The sequence below is a fragment of the Mustela nivalis genome, assembly GCF_964662115.1.
Source record: "Mustela nivalis genome assembly, chromosome: X".
In the NCBI taxonomy this organism is placed as follows: Eukaryota; Metazoa; Chordata; class Mammalia; order Carnivora; family Mustelidae; genus Mustela; species Mustela nivalis.
This window is the reverse complement of record NC_139040.1, coordinates 65,157,073-65,172,371: the sequence shown is the minus strand read 5'-3', so window position 1 is coordinate 65,172,371 and position 15,299 is coordinate 65,157,073. Positions and strand designations below refer to the sequence as shown.

Here is a 15,299-nt window from a genome sequence, read left to right as displayed (position 1 = left end):
TACCTCCTACTGAAGTTCATTCAAAATATAAAAGAATATAGCCATTTTACTGAAACTTCCAAGCAGAAAAGTTAAGCATTGAGAATTGAAGAGCTCTGCATTTTCATCATCATTTACCTCTTCAGTAATTGAATCTAATGATGAAGTGGCTTCATCATAGAGAATGACTGGGGGGTCCTTCAAAATGGCTCTTGCAATTGCTACTCTTTGCTTTTCTCCTCCTGGTAAAGAAAAATTTAGTTTAAGAAAGTATAACATAAAGACATATTTTGTGTTTCTAGTATTTCTACCAAACATAACCACAAAGCAATGCCTTCAACATGTACCTCTACTCTGACCACTGTTAGTTTACTCAGTTAGAAGAGTCTAAGTTCATATATGATATCCTTTGACAAACTATATACCCTGGAACATAAATGTAATTCTGGATCCTGACTTTGTGACAGGAGAAAAGAACAAAGAGGAGAGGTAACAGCTTTGATTCCACAATTACTCCTCTCACCAAAAATATGCTCACACCGAGAATATGTTCATTACATGTTATTTTATATTACTTCCCAATGGACAGCAACCACAGAAAAATTTCAGTATTAGAGAATCAAAAAAGCCAAAAACAAATATAATATCTGAAACCTGGCAACTTGAAGACATGAAACTATGAATATTTACATTTACTTCTTAACAAAAATATACCATCTAGCCAGTATTCTTCTCAAGAGGCTCTTTTTTTTTTACAATTAATTAATATCTTTTATCATGCTCAGTTAGCCACTAGTTTTGGATGTAGTGTCCAATGATCATTAGTTATGTATAATACCCATTACACGTCACAACACATGCCCTTCTTAATACCCTTCACCCTGTTACCCACTTCCCCAAACAACTCCCTTCTCAAGGATTCTTTTGACAGATATTATTTTCACAGTACTCTTCAAAGTTAAAGGTGTATACTAGATACCACTAATTTCACCTTAGTTATTTGCTATGGGTCTCTAGAATAGCAGAATTTTAAAACCGAAAGGAAAGAGAGGCCCAGAAAGGTTTAATGATTTGCCCACGATCACAGAGCAACTTCTAGTGGAATCTGGACTAGACCTGACTCCCAGTTCAGTGCTCTTCCTATCATAATATGCAAGCCTGTATTTGTTTCTAATAATTATTTTTCTTTAATTAATTAATTAATTTATTTGACAGAGAGAGAGAGAGAGAGAGATCACAAGTAGGCAGAGAGTGGGGGGTGGAGAGCAGGCTTTCTGAGCAGAGAGTCTGATGTGGGGCTCGATCCCAGGACCCTGAGATCATGACCTGAGCCAAAGGCAGAGGCTTAATCCAATGAGCCACCCAGGTGCCCCCCCGTATTTGTTTCTAAAAACACTCCGGTGAAAATAAAGTAATCGTTCTTTCCTCACTGCGACTCTTACAGGTCTAAGGTCATCAATCATACATAAACTATACCTGAAAGTATAGAGGATGGTGCTTTGCTGAATATGTCCCCTTTGGCTTCTTTTTTTCCCCATTATCCATTAATTTATCAATGTCTGAAAAAAACTTGTATTTTTCAGTTTCAGTAACCTCTTAGGGAAACAAGCACCACCTGTTTACTACCTGGTACACCAAATATTTCAGTTTTATTTCTGCAATTATTATTTTCAACTTGTAAAAGAGGGCTCCTTATCTCTAATATTAATAAGTTTGTATTTATACTATCCACATTCTTCCCCATTTAATAAGATCAGAATTCTCCTACCAAAGCAGGCATCATGCCAGCACTACCTCCGTACCTACCTAGCAAATTAGTGGCAGAAACCTCCTAAAAGATGCAGATACTCAGAGGAAAGCCTAGTTTAGACATGACTCTCAAATTTCAAGTGGAAACCAACCCAGTTTCAATTCTAATCAATAGAATTTTGGCAACTGGAGAAGAAATATTTGTTTCCTACCATAAATACTAGCATAGGTGCTAAATAACTCATTTAGAGAGGTCTAGCTGAAGGGCAATGGATATTAGGCAAAAAGAAAATTTCCTTAGCCATTCCTACTCCCAAAGGCATGCAGAGAGGGGAAAAATGATTGGAAAATGGCATGTGGCACAGCTATCTGAGGCAGTCTTATTTTGAGAGGTCTAGTTTATACTATGTGAAAACTTGGAGAAGGTCTTTAAAATTAGCCAACTGGACAAATCATCTGGAGGTGGTCTAGTTAGCTGGGAACTACTCCTGTTAAGAGGAATGGTGAAGTATAAACAGGGACTGGAATGATGCAAGAATCTTCTACTACCAGCTGATAATCAAAATACTACAGACCAACTTAACTTGAAATCAATCTTTGCTTAACATTTTCTAAACTTAGATCAAAACTTTCTAATGGAATGCAAATTCCCTGATGGCAAGTACATCTATGCATCATCTTATTAACTCTCAAAGCATTTAGCATGTTAGTTTGCACATAATATACACCTAATCAATGTTGTGAATAAATGAAGATGGTTTGTAATGAAAACGAATGGGGATTCATTAAATTCATGCAGAGTATTCTTTATTCTTTTTGTCTCCCCTCCATCCCTAATTTATATATTTCCCACCTAAATTAAACTAGAATAAATGTAAAGGATACAGTGTGTTTATACTAGTTACATTAATACTTTCAGGCACAGATATCATACTTTTGGAATTCAAATAATTTTGGGTGAAAAAGCTTTTTTATGGATCCTCCAAAAAATTTAGTCATTACAGGAAAATTATTAAACATAGCAATCTCATAATTAAACACTTATATAGAAATGTACAAGCCCCCAAGTTTACTTGACCACTGAACCAACAAGGACATGAAAACGAAACTGGCTTTAATAAAAGTATAGCAGTTAAGTACATCAAGTATAAGGAAGTCTAAAGTATTGAAAACATCCCATAATGATCTAGGAAATTATGATGAGATATACTATTTATTATCAAATTACTTTTCCCTACTCCTACTACTTTCTCAGGTGAGCAATGATATTGGCTTTCCTTTAATATTACAATTATGGATGATACATTAATGCTGACCTGAGGATGTATTAGCAATTTACTATTAAGCATTTACAGTTTGCAGCTGCAAGTGAAATAAAAAAAGAGACCTGCATGATTGAGAACAGTTGTTTCCAACATGTTGAATTATTTACAGTGATGGCTGAGACTGGGACCTTATTGAAAGTGAATAGATGAGCACTAGGTGTGTACTCTGTCATTCATTTTCAAGAAAATGGCTCTGACAAATTCAAGTCTGATGGGAGTACACAAGCAGGAGTAGATCTAAAATCTGATTACCTGATAGTTTGAGTCCTCGTTCCCCTACTTGTGTGTCATATCCATGTGGCATTCGAAGAATTGCATCATGGAGTCCAGCTAATTTTGCCACCGCGTACACCTCCTCAGGTGAAGCATGGATGTTTCCATATAAAAGGTTGTAGTAAATGGTATTGTGGAAGAGGACAGCATCCTGAAGCAGATTTATATATACGTACATATATATGTATATTCATTACAACAAATTCAAACAACTTAGTAAAGACACAAAGGCATAAAGAGTAAAACATGGTAACTCCTTTATCACCCCCCTCATTCCTGCAATCCCATTTCCTTTACGAGCTCTAATCACCATGAACAATTTGTTGAGTATCAGTCCAGACTTTTTTGATGAATTTATGTGCCACATACTTTTTTCTTCAACATAGTGAGATCATACCATACATACATGTTATTTTATAAATTGCTTTTTTCACTTAACATATGCTGGAAACTGCTCACGTCAGTAACAGAATCCTACCTCACTTTTTTTTTTTTTAAGATTTTATTTGTTCATTTGAGAGAGAGAGAGAGAAAGAAAGAAACAGAGAGAGCATAAGCAGGGGCAGAGGCAGAGGGAGAGAGAGAAGCAGAGAGCTGGGAGCCTGACATGGGGCTCGATCCCAGGACCTGGAGAACATAAGGCAGAAGCTTAGCCATCTGAGCCACCAGGCATCCCCTCTACCTCACTTTTTTAACAGTTGTATGATACTAACAATGTATTTATTTATTTCTCTACTGACAGACATTAATGTGGTTTCCAAATTTTTGCTACTACAAACAATGTTGGAATAAAATATTGTATATAGGACTTTTTACACTTGAGTATTTCTGTAAGAACGACCCCTAGAAACAGACTGATGAGTTAAAAAGTAAGCATACATCTGGCTCCCTGATCAGTAGGGAGTCTGCTTCTCCCTCTCCCCCTTCCCAAAGTCCTCTCCTTCTTGTGCTGTCACCTGTAAATTGAATGAAATCTTTTAAAAAAGGTTAAGCATACATTTATCCTTTGATAGTATTGCCCATCTTCCAAAATGGTCCAACAGTATACATACTCCAACCCATAGTATATTAAGGGAATTGATCCCTATATATTCAACAACACTGCGTATTAATTAAGTTTCAGTTGTTGCTACTTTTGGGGGTAAAACGTGCTGTTTAAATTAGCACTTCCCTAATTACTAATGAGGTTGAATATGTTTCTCAGAAGCTTTTAAACTGGGACACAGAAACAAGTTTTTTACTTGGACACAGAAAACAAAGGATTTATAAACTATAGATATCTTTTGGAGAAAGGTTACTACAAGCATTCATTGATATTTCATTTTATTCTGATATAGCACACTAAAGCTAATGTACTTAAAGTGAACATCCACCTCCCACTTTCCTTTTAGTCTCCAAATGGTTGGAAGTCAACAGTAAGAAGAAATAAAATGGCTCCATTAGTTCACATTAACCAAGATAATTAACTAAGATCTTCTTTAACAAAACAATCAGCCCCAGTTTGAGATATTACTTCAAATAGTATTTTAATCATTTTATACCAACTACTGATATAAAATGTTCTCATTTTGAAATGGTACTTAAACCAATAAGTTTAAAGTTCTATAAAGAGAAAATACTTACCTTTAAATATTTTATATTCAAAAAAGAGCTAACAAATACTAACTGAAAACTTTGAAAATACAAAAAATATGGTAAAATAAAAATTTATTAAATAATCCATAATGCTACCATGTATCAATAACTACTATCACCATTTTGGTTTATTTTCTCCTTTCTTCTCTAGTTATATATATTCATTTAGTATTATAAAATTGGGATTTTGTATTTTGCTTGGTATCCTCTTTTTAAGAAACTTTGTATTTGAGTATTTTTTATGATAATATTATTTATAAGCAGCATATTTATAAATGGCTGTATGACATTTGATCCTATAGTGATAAATTTAACCATTTACTTATTGTTGGGTAGTCACACTGTGAATTTCAACTTCTATTATAAATAATGGTGTAATGAACATCTCTGCATATAAATATCTGTTCACTTCTCTGTTTATTTCCTTAAAACTTCCTAAAGGCAGAATTACTGGAATAAATGGCATCAGTATTTTTCTGGCTATTGGTACAAATTGCCAAGTTGCTTGTCAGGAAAGCTGTATACTTCCACTGGCCAAACAACAGACTAGCCATTTTACACAGCCATGCCCAAACTGGATGTTATGAATTCTAAAATCCTTGCTGGCAGGTGAAAAATGGTATTACACTGTTGATTTAATTTGGACTAGTAAGCCTTCCAGTGAGGATCAGCATCTTTTCTTTCATTTTTTAACCATGTATATTTTTCCTTGTGAATAAAATGTTTTATTTTTCAAAAGGTCAAGGGCAACTGTTATATACCCTAAGAGAATGGCAGTAATCTAGCTGGATGGATGAGGACACCGAGCCCTAAATACACAGAGCCTAGAATTCAATTCACTTGATATACAGTTTAGGTCAATGTTTCTCAACACAGACTCTATGGATCACTTATTATCAGAATCATCTAGGACGCATATTCAAAAATGCAGGTTCCTGGGCCCCACACAGCCCTCCTAAGCCAGAACTAAGGTCCGTGAAAGAGTTGGAATTTCAATAATCTCCCTAGGCAAATCATGCACACTAATATTTGAGATTCTCAGTGAAAGAGGGAGGACAGTGTAGAGTGTCAATTCATTTGAGGACCTTTTAGAAGTTACATATCCCTGTCTGATCCCTTTCTTATAGTTGTCTCAACTTAATTCAGATTCTAGGCTGCAACTTGTTCCCAGGTCTCTCCATTCGCTTTTAGCATAAGAAAAACTCACATTCTATAAGGCATCCCTGTTGTCTTCTCAGATTTTGCTCTAAATTTATTTTTCTCCTTAAAGTCGTTCAACAAATACTTATTAACTACTTACTACAGGTCAGACACAAACAGGACAAGTTGGTACAAAGACAAGGCATACAAACATGGAAGCAGATAGCCAAATTGCTTCACTATGTCAAAAACTGTTCAAAATCACAGTAATAGTTTTCATTTACTAAATAATTATGTCACGGACATTGTGCTTGGTGTTTTATAGTATATCATCTCTAATTCATAATAACTCTATCCTAAAAGACAAATGGTTATTATCCTTATTTTAAAGATAAGGAAACTGAGGACCAAGACCATAGAACTTATAAGGGTTAGAGCTGGGGTTAGAATCCAGATCTGTTTGTCTTTAGTCTGGGCTCTTTCCTTTTTATTATGCTATATTTCTAAGACTTAAAAAAATCTTTCCATCATGCAGATTTTCCATTCATATTTTTAAAATATTTTTGGTAACAGAATTTAAACTGTAGGCCCTACTGCTTCCTACTTAATTAGCATATATTGACCTTTTTTTTCCTTTTATTTGGGGGGTGGAGAGAGAGAGAGCCAGCCCACAAGCAGAGTGGGGAGGGACAGATGGAGAGGGAAAGAGATAAGCCCAAGCAAGCTCTATGCCCAGCACAGAGGCCAACATGGGGCTCGATCTCATAATCCCTGAGATCATGACTTGAGCCAAAATCAAGAGTCAGATACTTAACCAACTGAGTCATCCAGGCGCCCCTATATGGACTCTTTGAATTCAAATTATTCTAATAAAAGATCTACCAACCCAATAAATCTTTCCCCAAATAGGTTTTTTCTTTTTTTTTTTTTTAAATACCTGAGGCACCACTCCCACTGCCCTCCGAAGGCTTTCCAGGCTCACATCTTGTATATTTTGACCAGCAAGGTAAATGTTACCCTTTTGAGGCTCATAGAAGCGAAACAACAGCCGTACTATTGTGCTTTTTCTGAAATTGGAGACAAGGAAAGGCTATGTAATATTATTAACATTAGGTAACCCCTGTTCTAAACAACTGTAATTATTTTATTATGATAAAGTAAAAAAAAACATTATATTGAGAATCATTAACCAATGATGTAGGATTTTATAAATAACTGAATTACCCACCCTGACCCACTACCTCCTACAATGGCCACTTTCTTTCCTGCAGGAACTTCAAAAGATATTCCACTAAGGACTTTCTGTCCCTCAATATATTCAAAATGCACATTATCAAAGGCCACCGAAGCTGTCTGTGGTGTGATCTGAATGGGAGATGCCATTGCTTTGTCCTAGTAGGGAAGAGAAAAAAAAGCCACTTTAGACACCATGTAGAGTACAGCCATGAAGACAATTTTCTATTTCACAAAGAGAAGAATGGAAATAATGGGGGAAGAAAAGGTTTGTAAGTAGAGCTAGACTACTTCCAAGCATGCTTTTAAAGATTTGTTTTTTCACTCTGCACTAAGGTCAGAAATTCTTAAATACTTTGGTTTTTGAGCAATTTTGGAGAGCAGGTAGGAAGATGGTGGGCACGGGTGTAAGGAAGTTGAGGATGTGAGGAAAGGCAATCACACATTTTATATCGTTTTTAGCAGAAGTAAATCAAGTGCAAGTACAAATAATTCAAGTTAACAAGGTTCACAGGTTCTAGGTATAACATTTGCTAACACTGTAAGGTTTCTAAACATCGAAGTAAAGCTCTAATAACCTCTTAATACACATGATAGCTCCAATTCCTACAAAAAAGGAATAGTTCACTAACATAGTGATGTAAATATTCCCTTAGAACAATTCTATTAATGGGATGATAATGCTTTTAAAAAAGTACTGAATAGATTACTTACTTTAATTCGACTGTCTACCTTGAGTAGAGTAAACAAGGTGTTCATATCTATGAGTGCTTGTCTAGTTTCTCTATATACAGTCCCCAAAAAGTTAAGGGGTAATGAAAGTTGAAAAAGCAGTCCATTCACCATTACTAGATCTCCAACGGTAAGGGTACCTTAATATGTAGTTAGCAGAAGAAAAAAAAACAACGGTGTTTTAGAGGTTATAAACTTTTCCAGCTTAAGACAGAAAATTTACATCCTATTATTCTGGAATATACTTAAAAAATGCATATAACTAGCAACTTGTAAGGCCTACTCAAATTTCAAAACATTTTAATCCAAGATTCAGGAATATAGGGAACTTGATGTAAGTAGAATGGGAATTGCTTACCCATACACTATACATAATATTTTTTAAAAAAAGGAATGGTTTAAGGGAAGATAGAAATGGATGGCTAGAAATCTTTCCTTTCTTCCTAAGACACTAGCAAGTTACTTTGTAATGTGAAATAGAAATTTTTATAAAATATATATTAAAAAATTGGAGCAAATGAGTATATGACTGGGAATGATAAACCATGTATTAAAGACACACTGAATGAACAAATCCTGAGTGGGCAGGTTATAGAAAGGAGGCAGAGACATTATTTACTTTTGAAATGTTTTACAAATCAATCGGTCTAATTAAAATGTAACTAGTAATTGTAATTGTAATCCTTTGTACTAAACACTAAATTAATTACACTGCTTTCCGGGTCCACAGAGAAACGGAAATTAGAAATATTAAATGCTAAAAAAAGAAGTTACTCCTGAAACAATCAGTATGTAGCCCCACAAAATGTATAAACAGTAGTCCTAATTAATGAGGGAGCTAGTGCTAAACTTACAGTGTCAAACAAAAGGAAGTTAAAAAACATTACCATACAATTAAAAAAACACATTCTGATACAAAAAGGAAAGCACTCCAAGGATGTTAAAGCACCTTATTGAACATGCTTTATAGTAAGACTAATATATACATTCCTTTCATTAATCTTTATTTATAAAGGTTAAGTAAAGTATCTTTAATGTGAACACTGCAGATCCATTACCTGCCACAATTCCCTGACTGGCGAGCACCATAATAGTTGTTAAACCAACACTGAAAATAGCACTTTGACCAAAGTTCAGCATAGCCAGAGTAGAGGTACTTTTCAATGAAGCAGTTTCATATGTCTTCAGGAATCTATCATATCTTTGTGCTTCATAGTTTTCATTATTAAAATACTACAAAACAAACAAAAATAGTAATTATATGCAAGTACAAATAGAATTTATTCTCTTAAAGGCAATCCATGGGGTGGGAGAAGATATTTGCAAATGACACTACAGATAAAGGGCTGAAATCCAAGATCTATAAAGAACTCCTCAAACTCAACACACATAAAACAGATAATCACATTAAAAAATGGGCAGAAGACATGAACAGACACTTCTCCAATGAAGACATACAAATGGCTAACAGACACAAGAAAAAATGTTCTTCATCATTAGCCATTGGGAGATTCAAATCAAAACCACGTTGAGATACCACCTTACACCAGTTAGAATGGCCAAAATCAACAAGATAGTAAACAACATGTGTTGGAGAGTATGTGGAGAAAGGGGAACCCCCTTACACTGTTGGTGGGAATGCAAGTTGGTGCAGCTACTTGGGAAAACAGTGTGGAGATTCCTTAAGAAATTAGAAATAGACCCTATGATAGACCAGGTCCCTATAACCCTGCAATTACACTACTGGGTATTTACCCCAAAAATACAGATGTAGTGAAAAGAAGGGCCATCTGTACCCCAGTGTTCATAGCAGCAATGGCCACAGTCACCAAACCGTGTAGAGAGCCAAGATGCTCTTCAACAGACAAATGGATAAAGAAGATATGGTTCATATATACAATGGAATATTATGCCTCCATCAGAAAGGATGAATACCCAACTTTTGTATCAACATGGACGAAACTGGAGGAGATTATGCTGAGTGAAATAAGTCAAGCAGAGTGAGTCAATTATCATATGGTTTCACTTACTTGTGGAACATAAGGAATAAATGGAGGACATTAGGAGACGGAAAGGAAAAGTGAATTGGGGGAAATCGGAGGGGGAGACGAACCATGAGAGACTGTGGACTCTGAGAAAGAAACTGAGGGTTTTGGAAGGGATGTGGGTGGGGAGATGGGTGAGCCTGGTGGTGGGTATTAAGGAGGGCATGTAGTACATGGAGCACTGGGTGTGGTGCATAAACAATGAATCTTGGAACATTGAAATAATAAAATAAAAATAAAATAAAATAATAAATCTTTTTAAAAACTAAAAAAAAAAAAAAAAGACCTCATGTATGGATACAATTTTATACCACACACTCCATTTTAAAAAATGACTTTCAATACACTGGACTATGGTACTCCTATAGTTCTCCACAATGAACTGTATTTGAAAAGTCCATGAAATTGATCTCATTCTGATGAATGTCTGGTTAATTTTCTTTGAAGATTTTATTCTTTTATTTGATAGAGAGAGAGAGAGAGATCACAAGTAGGCAGAGAGGCAGGCACAGAGAGGGAGAAACCGGCTCCCCGCTGAGCAGAGAGCCCAATTCGGGGCTTGATCCCAGGAACAAGATCATGACCTGAGCAGAAGGCAGAGGCTTAACCCACCCAGGTGCCCCAATGCCTGGTTAACTTAAATCCAGATCTAAAACAGCTGTCAATGGGGATGCCTGGCAGGCTCTCGGTGGAGCAGAGGACTCTTGATCATGAGGTTTTGAGTTCAAGCCTCACAATGGTGTAGAGATTACTTTAAAAAAAAAGATTTTTTTTTTAAAAGCTGTTTTTTAAAGATTTTATTTATTTATTTGACACAGAGAGAGAAATCACAAGTAAGCAGAGAGGCAGGCAGAGAGAGAGGGGGAAGCAGGCTCCCTGCTGAGCAGAGAGCCCAATGTGGGGCTCGATCCTAGGGCCTTGGGACCATGACCTGAGCCAAAGGCAGAGGCTTAATCGACTGAGCCACCTAGGCATCCCTAAGAAAAAGCTGTTAATGGCATTTCCTTCACAAAGCCTTCCCCTGATCCCTTGAGACCAAAATGACAGTTCTCATTGCCCCTACCGCCATTACACCTTCTTATATAGTTACCTGCATACTTACTTTAACTCTCCCAGTTAATGGAGTTAAACCTGGGAGGGCGGGAGGGCAAGGGTTAAATATTAATAATTTTTTACCACCCTTCCCCATCACAAGACCAAGTGTAGGGCTTTGGACATAAAAAGCATTCAGTAATATTTGTTAAATGGAAAAATGAACATATAAATGAAAGAATAATGGAAAGCAGTATGTTAGGTTCTCTGAGGGATAGAAAGTCAAGAACTTACATGTCTGTTTGACTAGCTTAGTGTTCATTCTGAATCAAGGGTGCTACCTATACTTTTCTCACTTATAAATTAATTCAGAAGGTAAAATTCTGATGCTGCCAGACAAAAATGGAGGCAGAAAGAGAAGACAATTTCCAAATAAGGAAAAATAACAAAGTCCAATTACTCTGTCATAACTAGAGATCCTATCCTCATCTAAAACTCTAACTTAACAGCACCTATTCCATTAAATGGCAGAACAAATCTTTGTGCAATGTGGAAGGCAGAGGAAAGTATAATTAAACATATTACCTTCACAGTTTCATAATTCAGCAGCGAGTCTATGGCAGCGTTACCTGCATCATTATCCGCTTTGTTCATTTCTATTCTAAATCTAGTTCTGTAAGACAAAGATGTGCATAGGCATGAAATTTTTATTATAGTAGCATAGCTAATTTCTGAACCTTGACTGGCTCCTGGGAAATACTTTACCTCCACCGTGTAACAGCAACTGTGAATGCTGTGTATGCACCAAGAGTCCCGAGGGTTACCAATGCAAACTGGGCACCACATCTATAATACTGGAGAAGCCAAAAGAAGAATTTACAGTCATTGTTCTTGCCAAATAGTTTATAATCTACAACAGCAAATATCAGTCAAAAGATTTTAATAAAAACATGCTGATGGGAAGTTGTATAAATAAATGTGTTAGGAATCAAATACCTTAGAAAAGCTACCCTAGGTAGCAAGGGAAGAAAGCTAAACACTTGCCACATTGATACTACAGTCAAATGCTGATGAAAAATAACCCAATAAGCCTTAAGAGGAATAAAGAGTATATATACAGTTTAAATTATAAAATATGAAATTGCTTAGATTATAAATGGTGAACAATCTAGGTAATCTGAGCATACCAGTCCAAAGTCATACACAAATATCTCTGCCAAAACAATTACAAGCACTAATTAAACAACTGATGGATGTGTTGAACTGACCAGCTCTTTACAATAACAACATGATAAAGATTTTGGACAGTCTCTTGAAGCTTGTGGCAAATAATTAAATTAACTGCATAACTTCTCTCATACCATGGAATTTTGCTTTCAAACCATGAATATTCAATAGCACACCACCTTCAAATACTAAATAGCCACTAATGAGAATTTAAGATAAAAGCTTATTATGAAAAATGTCTTACCAAAATACCACTGACAAGAGTCACCTCAAACATGATGGGAAGGAGATTAAATACTAAAGCACTCAGGACAAAACTGATACCCCTTGTCCCTCTGTCAATAGCCTTTGATAAAGCTCCTGTCTGTCTACTCAGGTGGAAAGCCAGATCCAGGTTGTGCAGATGGAGAAAGACATTTCTGGCTATTCTTCGGATTGAATTTTGGGCCACCTTGCCAAATACTGCATTTCGAACTTCATTAAAAAAGGCAGCTCCAGCTCTTGATACACCATCTAACAATACATTCAAAAGAAAAAAAAACTGGGTTATAAAAACGTTAGAATCATAGGTATAAAATGTTAAGTATATAGTAAGTAAGAAAGTGTTTATACAATAAATGAATACATCACAGAATAGTTAAAGTAAAAGAAACCTAGAAAGAAAGCACCTAACCTAGTGACTACCAATCTTTCTACCACTATGGATCCCTTTCATTGTTATTTCCCTCTATAAATTCCAGATGTTGTAAGATTTTTTCCAACTAAACACTTTTAATAAAGAGACGTCTATCTGGCCTTATTGTGGACAAATTCTAATCTACTTCAGTTCCCCCAAATAACAAATGATAAAATCGAGATCCTAAAAAATCAAGTGCCTTGACTAAAGCATGTCCCCATTCAAATCTCCTGAGTCTCACAAAGTGTCCTTCCTAATGCATGAGGGAACAAAGCAACATGTTCTGTTCTTTACAAATGGTAAATTTGTGTCATGGTTATTGAATATAATTCAAAAAGACATTAATGTATGCATATCATTATTTAGCTATTTCCCATTAAATAATTAACAACAGCAAGAAAATGACTAGAAAGAATTATTGAAAAGGTTATTTGATAGACTATCAGAAGTGGTTGTTATGATTTCAATGTCTTATTTCATGTTATTTTTTTTCTAGAACTTGAAAAATTAGGCTGTTAGAGAATTTTTAGAAAGTATACCATAAAAAGAATTTTTAAAAACCACATTTCAAATATCTCACATAAAATGATAAACGTCCAAAATGCTAAATGTATTTGTGGTGAAAAGGTCATCTTCTCAAATATGATGAAACCCTCTTGAAGAAAGTCAACACCTGTAGACAGATCAAAGAATCACACATACAGCCAATAAGAACTGCCGTTGCCATGGTTGCAACTGTATTTGGTGCATCACTCAGGTTCAACATGTTTCCCGACAACTGGTTGAGGCTGTCTACAGCATATTTAAACATGAAGGGGACCACAATATTCATGGCCTAAAAATATAAAAGCAACAATTAACCATCATAAATAAATGTACTCTCTAAAAATAAAAATATTTACCTTAAGTTAGTATTTATGGGAATGTTTAGATATTAATCATTTATTAGTAATGAAATGATTTTCCCAGTTTATAAAGATAAAATCTTTGGCAGTGGAGAGCTGTCATTTCAGAATTTCTACCTCACACTGACTGCCATGTTAATATTCATTTAAAAGCAACAAGCATTAGTCAAATGATCATGCCTCCATGAAATAATCCCTGATTATCTACTCAAAATGCTCTCTCCATTATCTGAAATTGCTACAGAGCTTATGACACTTAAGGCAAACTGTCTTATCATCATTTATGTAAATATTTTTCTTTCTTACTAGATCCTTGATGATCTGTATCATAATCCTACACTTGTTCTGTACTACTATGCTTTGTATTTAGTAGATATCCAATCAAATACATAAAATTATTTGTTCACCAAAATAACAGTAAAACTAAAATATTTAGTGAAAATGTATTTCAAAAGTAGATAAATTACAAGTATCTGTGGCTGACTGACTACTTGGGAAAAAACACAAAAATCGTAGATCTATTTGCCCCACAAAAAGATTCCTTTGGTCAGAGAAGAGGTGAAGGAAATGAAGAAGTACAAACTTTTGGTTTTAAGATAAGTGAGTCATGGAGACAAAATGTATGGCATAAGAAACAGAGTCAATAACACTGTAATAATGTTGTATGGTGACTACATTTTTGTGGTGAGCGCTGAGTAATGTACAGAATTGCTGGATCACTTTGCTGTATACCTGAAACTAATTTTGACATCATATGTCAACTATAACTCAGTAATAAAAATTTAAGAAGATTCCTTCGCTCCAATACTAAACAAAACTCACTATATACCAAAATAAGCTTTCAAAAACCAACCTATTTGTCTAAGAGAATACACCAGAAAATATGAAAATTATGGGTATACTGCTTTCATATATTCAAGGCACATTTCACATTTTCTGCAAGGTTATAGTATCAAAAACATCAACTATCACTTAAGAACAGAAAACTGATCAGAATGCCAAAGCTTTAAAGAAATTAAGTTCATGTATATCAATAACATATGAAAGCAATTCTTTTTTTAAATTTTTATTTATTTGAGAGAGAGAGATGGAGAAGCAGACTCCCTGCTGAGCAGGGCACCCAAAGTGATGCTCAGTCCCAGGACCCTGAGATCATGACCTGAGTCAAAGGCAGCAGCTTAACAGATTTAGCCACCCAGGTGCCCTGAAAGCAAGTCTGTAAGGCTTAACAAAAACAATGAAATCCCAGCTCTTGTTAATCCCATTATTATATCATTCATCTTTGTTAAACATAAAAAATATTGTCAACAAGCCTAAGTTTAGCTGACAGCTGACAGGAGCTATGTAA

General features: G+C 35.3%; 2 protein-coding genes across 4 annotated transcripts in view; both read right to left on the bottom strand.

The window, feature by feature from the left end:
• The window catches only part of ZDHHC15 (zDHHC palmitoyltransferase 15), a 1,212,570-nt gene that overhangs the window by 808,870 nt on the left and 388,401 nt on the right, over positions 1 to 15,299 (bottom strand). The window lies entirely within an intron of this gene.
• The window catches only part of ABCB7 (ATP binding cassette subfamily B member 7), a gene marked incomplete at its 5' end in the record, with an annotated part of 170,507 nt that overhangs the window by 28,155 nt on the left and 127,053 nt on the right, over positions 1 to 15,299 (bottom strand). The window contains 10 exons of the mRNA XM_082716518.1: positions 118 to 221; positions 3,306 to 3,477; positions 7,039 to 7,168; positions 7,330 to 7,493; positions 8,049 to 8,206; positions 9,125 to 9,299; positions 11,729 to 11,816; positions 11,909 to 11,997; positions 12,615 to 12,883; positions 13,749 to 13,881. Coding sequence (XP_082572644.1) covers positions 118 to 221; positions 3,306 to 3,477; positions 7,039 to 7,168; positions 7,330 to 7,493; positions 8,049 to 8,206; positions 9,125 to 9,299; positions 11,729 to 11,816; positions 11,909 to 11,997; positions 12,615 to 12,883; positions 13,749 to 13,881 — 1,482 coding nt within the window. The remainder of the gene's footprint in view (positions 1 to 117; positions 222 to 3,305; positions 3,478 to 7,038; positions 7,169 to 7,329; positions 7,494 to 8,048; positions 8,207 to 9,124; positions 9,300 to 11,728; positions 11,817 to 11,908; positions 11,998 to 12,614; positions 12,884 to 13,748; positions 13,882 to 15,299) is intronic.